General features: G+C 49.2%; 1 protein-coding gene across 1 annotated transcript in view; it reads right to left on the reverse strand.

Annotated features, from left to right (window-relative positions):
• The window catches only part of VLDLR (very low density lipoprotein receptor), a 33,628-nt gene extending 26,657 nt beyond the window's left edge, over nucleotides 1–6,971 (reverse strand). Inside the window, exon 1 of the mRNA XM_068973531.1 lies at nucleotides 6,890–6,971. Coding sequence (XP_068829632.1) covers nucleotides 6,890–6,971 — 82 coding nt within the window. The remainder of the gene's footprint in view (nucleotides 1–6,889) is intronic.
• Between the last annotated feature and the right edge of the window lie 276 nt (nucleotides 6,972–7,247).

Consider the following 7,247-nt stretch of genomic DNA (forward strand, 5'->3'; position numbering starts at 1 on the left):
GATGCCATCCAGCCATCTCATCCTCTGTTGTCCCCTTCTCCTCCTGCCCACAATCCCTCCCAGCATCAGAGTCTTTTCCAATGAGTCAACTCTTCGCATGAGGTGGCCAAAGTACTGGAGTTTCAGCTTCAGCATTATTCCCTCCAAAGAAATCCCAGGGTTGATCTCCTTCAGAATGGACTGGTTAGATCTCCTTGCAGTCCAAGGGACTCTGAAGAGTCTTCTTCAACACCACAGTTCAAAAGCATCAATTCTTTGGTGCTCAGCCTTCACAGTCCAACTCTCACATCCATACATGACCACAGGAAAAACCATAGCCTTGACTAGACTGCAAAATACTTGTTAAAACACCATGTGCCCCCACACCAGAGATTTTGGTTTAAGAGGTCTAGTGTGGGGCCTGAGTTTGCATTTCTGTTGAGTTCCCAGAGGATGTCGACGCTGCTGATTCCTGACCACATTTTGAAACCACTGTGGGAAGGTCAGGAGGCTAAGATTCTGCCAACGAGCCAGTGGCTACTTTGACCACTTCATTCTCAGTGTTGCTCTCTACAGTACCCACCCCATAAGCCCTTACGCACATCACTCGGTGGACTTGGTGACAGCAGTCAGTCTAACAGCAGATATTATGATGACATCCCTGGCATAAAGCCTTTATGCTATTAGGTAAAATCTACCTCGATACCATGCAGTGAAGATGTTCTTCTAAAAATCCGTCTTCCCCTCCCCCTGTGCCTCATCTTTGATTGACCCACTGCTTACTCTAAATCAGTAGTTCAATAACAAGCCTAGATCCTTCTCCCCTGGTATTTTGCCATCAAGCCCTGGGTGTGTCCAAGCTCTCACCTAATCTAAACTGATCTCCTGTTCCTCTACCTCCAGGCTGCCATGCTCTTTCTTCACATCAAAATGGTGAATCAGGCAGCCGAGGAAGGCCTGGAATGCCAGGGATGGGATCACTGGCAGGCTTCTCCACGGCTCTACGATTGAGTCTGGTTCCCTATCCATTTTCCCCAGCTTTTCTGTCTTGCTTACCACCCCACTCAAATGTCATCCTTGAATGATATCTTCAAGTCCTTTCTTGACCAACTTGGGGGTGGTTTGGAGGCTTTCTCATCATCTCCTGTGCCTGTCACATAGCTCTCACATACTGGGATGTACTCACCTACCTGTTTCCATCTCTATGGATGGAGATCCCTCAAGGCAGGGCCTGCAAGGTGTCTTTCTCTCTTGGGACCTGGTGCCTGACATCGAAAGATTCTTTAGGCACTAGTGGGTATTCTCTGACACATCTGCTGATTTATTAGTTTGCTAATGAAACTGGTCTACAGACTTCTCCCCCCACCCCCACATCATTCTTTCCAGGTTTTCTGAGCTTGAAACCAAGTGTGAGCAGTTGTTTTACTAGCTAGAATACTCTGAAAGGCTCTTAGGTTTCAAAGGCCACAGTTCCCTATGCCTACAAGAATACTTTCACCTCATCTTCATGATACTTTATCATGCAACGTCAGCAGAATGAATGTGTCAGGGTAGGTACACCAGCCTCATTTCCACGTGAGCAGAGAGGTTCCAACACAGCGTGCAGGGAAAGTTAGCAGCGGCACACTGTTAGAAGTTTCAGGGACTTTTATCTCTGACAGATTTTAGCATTCTTTGGTAATGCTGGCAGGCATACATTGTCATTGGAGCCCTATCACCTTTGTAGAATCATCTGCAGGGATGGAATGAGAGTCTTAAGTTTTTGGTAGTTTCTGAGAAACTTCATAAGCTGTGGCCCACGTGACGTGTGGGACCTCCAGCAATTCTCAGCTGTTACCTGCCTCTTTTATGACTAAGTCTTAACCACTGGGTCTGCTTGCTCCCATCCAGAGCTTCTATCCAGGCTGTCTTTGGATCACGGATTTCCTGGTTTGACTTCCCCACTAGACTAATGAAAGAGGAGCCCAGCTCCCTGGTCATTGTGTCCCCTATGTCTGGGGCTATATGGCATATGGTGGGCACTCAGTAAATGGAGGGCATATGGTTTTGAGCAACTGGACAAAGAAGGCTGGCATCAATCTACACCCTACTTAGTGAATCTACAGATCAGTTAATAACTCAGACTTAGGGAAGGTGTCTTAAGAAAACTAAAGATGAGAGGTGGTCTATAAAACAAACCTTATTTACTCATGGTATTTGGGGGAAGAATTATAACATGAAGTATTTAATTTCCAAATGTCTATCACCAAGGTTTTTATCATCTCCCTTGCTTGGCAAATTGCAGGCCCCACCAGATACCCTACCCCACTCCCTACCACAGTCACCACATCAAAATATATAAAGGCAACCAGGTAGTAACACCAACTCAGATGACCCAAGGTAGGGTGGCAAGGTCAACAACTCTAGCCAGTGGTCCTGTCTTACAGTTCTGTCCCCAAAGTTATCTCTTTAAATACAGGGCCATGAATACCCTTTCCCTGATTTACCTACCCATGTAGCATTTTTAAAGTACAAAGTGGGCAAAGGCTCTAAGCAAAGAGGAAGCCATTTCTAGCCACATCTCTGTATTTACTCTCACAGCATCCAGCAGGCATTCTCTTATTAATTTAGCGTCCACAAACAGCCAACAGGCCCAAACTTTTTCAGGAAACTTCACATAAAGAGGAAAGTGTGCTAATTTTATGGTGTCACCTGCCATTTCATTTAGTCCCTGCAGTGCATCTAGTCTATCTAAGCATCATAATGTGTCTAATGGCATCTAATACCATCAGTGAAAGTGAAGTCACTGGTCGTGTCCAACTCTTTACAACCCCATGTCCATGGGATTCTCTTGGCAAGAATACTGCAGTGGGTTGCCATTTCCTTCTCCAGAGGATCTTCCCGACACAGGGATTGAACCCAGGTCTCCTGCACTGTAGGCAGACTCTTTACTGTCTGAACCACCAGGGGCTCAATACCATCATTAAGTGGTATTAATGATGTTTAGAATTTCTTTTGCAAACCAACAGAAGAACTTAGCAAAGAGACACCAATTTAGACTGAAATAATGCACAGAGTGAAACTGAGATAATTTTCAGTTATAAAGCCAGATTTTCCCAGAACTAAGTCATTCTCTGCCTTTTGTTGTTTGTTTAGTGACTAAGTCATGTCTGACTCTTTGCAACCTGTAGCCTGCCAGGCTCTTCTGTCCATGGGATTTCCCAGATAAGAATATGGGAGTGGGTTGCAATTTCCTTTTCCAGGGGTTCTCTGCCTTTAAGTCTTATGAAGAGCTATCAATTTCCAGATTTCCTAGCCAGACAACTCTTTAGATGGGCCACACAACTACCCTGGACCACTTACTTCTCATCAGGTACATCTCATCCATCACCTCTGCCCAACATATTCTTGGACTCTTTGTCATGAAAGCAGTCTCTGTGCTGTGACCTAAGCACAGACAGGAACAAACTAAGCAATACAGAGTCTAACCACCTGGACAGCAGCTGTATTAGCCCGTGCTGAGAAATGTTTCTAAGGCAGGAAGTTTGATCATAAGCTTATGGTCCTTCTGATAGTCCTTTAAGGGATTTGATTTGCACAGACTAGTATGTGAAGGTGGTTATCCAAAGAAAGGTCAGTATCCAAAGTAAATTTAATTATGACTTGAAATTGTACAGGTGACTGCCTAAATTTGATCATTATTCCCTCTACTGGGAGGGACGACTTTATTCACATTCTGTAAGCACTAGAAAATGGTCTCCATTATTTCTAGGCTGTGCTCCATGTCTTCTGGTGTCAAGATCAAAACCTGAAGCTATACAGCTGGAGGGCTATGTGTTCCCTTAATCTTATGGCTGTGTTCTGCTCTTAAGAGTTCTTGCTCTTGATCAGTTTGACACTCCTCCTGAAACAGAAGGGGCTTGTGACTATTTTTCACCTCTTGTAGAGTTGTAACAAAATTACTCAAGTGAAATGGAGTTTATGGTTATCTGATTTTTCAAAAGGCAGAAGCACTTCTTTTGAGCATGTAGGTGGCTATAATTAAAATAGGCAGTATGGTTATACTGATGTCCTGATATTTGGCAGCTGTACTGAACTTGGTCTTTTATATACATGCTTTAGGAACCTAGTGACTCAAACAGTTTGAGCAAAGAATCAGAATGACTCAGGGCAGGTAGGCAGGTACATAGCTAGATGCCACGTGAAGTGGGCAGTGGGATGATCTGGGGGACAGTGCTGCTCCAGACCGCTGGTGGCTGTCACTGCCAAGGAAAGCTTGACTGGTGACACTCCTCCAGAGTCCCTGCTCACGTGCTTACTCTAATCTAGCTGGGGACTGTGGTCATCATTGTCACATCTTCTCTTGGTGCTATCTGGGTGAGTCAGATTTATTTTTCCCCAGCCCTCTGTTCTCCTATCCCTTCAGGCACTACCAATTTCACCAACCCACTCCCCACAACAGAAGTTCTGTCTACTCTTTTGTTGGTAGCTAGCCATATCTGAATAGCTCTCACAAAACCTTGGTTCTCCTAGGCTCTGGCCTTAATGAATATATGGTACTCTAGACCCTAATCTTGATTATCTAAGCTGGAGAAAAATGTCCTACAGCTCCCAGGGTTGGTTGGTGGTTTAGCCTAACTTAAGTTTTTTTGCCAAAGTCTTTGAGCACACCTCCTCTGTCCTAGAGTATTTTAAACCAGCATCATGAGTATGTTTGGGGCAGACTGTATAAGACCAGGGTCAAAAAGTCAGCCCACATGCCTTGGGGCTTTGAACTTCAGACAGGAGCCAATCTGGGTTAGTTCAGGTCAATATCTACCTCAGCCAACCCTAAATTTCCTCCAGTTCACAAAAGATGTGTCTCCTTTCCTTTGAAGAATTTAAGTTTTGCATGGGCTTCTATTCTCCACTGTTCACGGCTTGTCACGTATTTCACATGTGACCTAGGGGAGCAAAAGGGACACTCACCTACCTGATACAAGGTGAATATATGGCTTCAACTAACTTACTTTGACAATTTAGGTGAATTCCTAGCATTCTTTAAGATAAAGTTAAACTCCAATGAAAAGTTATTATATCTTAAAAGAATATGAACAGAACACACAGCAAAAATGAATCATCTCTCCCACCTTCCCGGAGCACCATCAGTAGATTCTGGTGTATCTTAATCTTTTGAAACGATATGAAAGGTGTAATGCAAGTCATGGCACTACTCTGAGAAATCGTTTAGTAAGTTAGTATTGCTCATCCATTAATGATTAATGCTAGAGTCTGAAAACTTTCATAAGCAGGGCTTTTTCCAAGCTCCGTCTGGTTACACATCAGAGGCCATCTTCACTACACACACGACTTTTTCAAGGAGTCCAGGCAAGGGAAAGAGTTTGAGAGGGCAGTCCATTGAAGCCTGTCCATTTTTCACGTTCCCTTAAAGATAACATTTCTCAAGCTGCTAAATCACCAGTCCGTGGAGTCACGTGACCAATCTAAACGTGATCGGGCTGCCAGCCAATCGCAGAGTGCAGAAAAGCCCGTCCCAGCTTCTCACGCTCGGGACAGTCAGAACCTAAGGGCAGGGGGGTATTTGGAGACTCAGCCTCCCCCCCTCCTCCAACCCCCGCTCCAAGTACTGCTTGAGGGGCTGCTTGACCACACACTTTGAAGTTCTCTCTCACTTTAGGAGACTCGTGACTGCAGGCTGGCAGGCCTCCCAAGCCACCGGGCGACAGGAGCTAGGGACTCTGGAGTGGGTACTTAAGGCGCGGGCCGTTTTCCATCCCAACTCCCCAGAGCTGGCGAGCCAGCCCCTTGGTGTCAGGTCGAGATAGCTTCGGGGACCCGCGAGGATTTTCACTGAATCCTCTCAGAAGAGCTTGCTGACGCCTGCCTGGGAAAGTTGCGCGGCCCCAAGTGGGAGCGTGGTTGAGGACAGGGCTCCAGGCCCAGTGAGGTAGACCCTGGGGACCCGACAGCAGTACCCCCACCCCCTGCAAACCACAGTCGTACACCAGCTCTCCCAGCTCCCGCGCTACTCCCTCTGATCTATTGTTTAGAATGAGGACTAATTACAGTCGCCAGATTAGGACTCGATTCCTCTCGAGGAAATCTCACCGGGAACGAGGCTCAGCAAACTAACCTGATTAAGTCTCCGTTCCACTCCCCTCCCCCGTTCAGCTCTCCTGGAGACCGAGAGGTTTACGATTGCGGCCCAAAGAGTGGAAAGGGGAAGAGGGGAGAAACATCTAGAGGGGAGTCCTATTTCAAGCCTCACTCGTCCTCTAACCCTCACTCCAGAGGCGGCCCGGTGCCCGGGGAGTCGCAGTCCGGGTGCGAAAGCGCCGCAGCCCACCGAACGTACGCCCCCTCACCGCTGCTGGGGACTCCAGAGCGGGTCGGCACCGGCGCCCCGCATCCCCAGAGGCGCCCTCCCTCATCCGCCGCCCACTCCCAACCTCCCTGGAAGTCAGAGGAGCGTGCCCGGGGCTGCAGCGCACGTCTCGGCCCACGCGGCCCTCTGCCTCCTTCCTAACACTCCGCCTGGCAGAGGAGATACAACCATTGTTCAATGGCTTAGAAGCCCACATCACCCATCCCTGGCCCAGCAGAGTGAAAAACGAGACAGAGCAGAGGCTTGAGCAGAAGGAGCGGAAGGGAATGAAGAAGACTAGTTCGGGAAAGGCGTTAGGACACCCCAAACCCCACTGTCCACCCCCCCCACCCCCCACCCCGACCAGCCCGGCACCAAAGAGCCGCGGTGCTGACAGCTCAGAGGCGCCACCAGGGTGGGGAGGGAGAGAGAGAGAGGCGACAAGAGCGGAGAGGCGCCTCCTAGGAGGGGGTGGGGGGAGGTGGGCAAAAGGAGACCCGCGCCTTGGGGCCCCCTGGCGCCCCGGCTGGGTCCCGGCAGCCCGCTGAGGGGCGCGTCCTCACTCACCGGCTCCGGTGGCGCCGCTCTCTCGGGGCGCCCAGCACAGCGCGAGCAGCAGCCAGAGCGCCCAGCGCGCGGACGTGCCCATGGTGCCCGCCTGGATGGTGCCGCCGCCGCCGCCGCTCGCTCCGCACAACAAGTTACCAGCCCTTCGGAAAGGAGGAAGGAGGTGGGGGCGGGGAGGGAGGAGGGGAAGGGGGAGGAGGGGAAGGAGTTCGAAAGGGGGGGAAAGGGAGCAGGGAAGAAGAGGGCACCCCCTCCTCTACAACTTGCACGATCTCCGCCCCCCCTCACCAGCTAACCCACTCGCCTACCCACCTCCCCGGGCTGCAGCGGCAGTGCAAGCCGAGCCCGCGGGCAGAAA

The sequence above is a fragment of the Capricornis sumatraensis genome, chromosome 6, assembly GCF_032405125.1.
Source record: "Capricornis sumatraensis isolate serow.1 chromosome 6, serow.2, whole genome shotgun sequence".
In the NCBI taxonomy this organism is placed as follows: domain Eukaryota; kingdom Metazoa; phylum Chordata; class Mammalia; order Artiodactyla; family Bovidae; genus Capricornis; species Capricornis sumatraensis.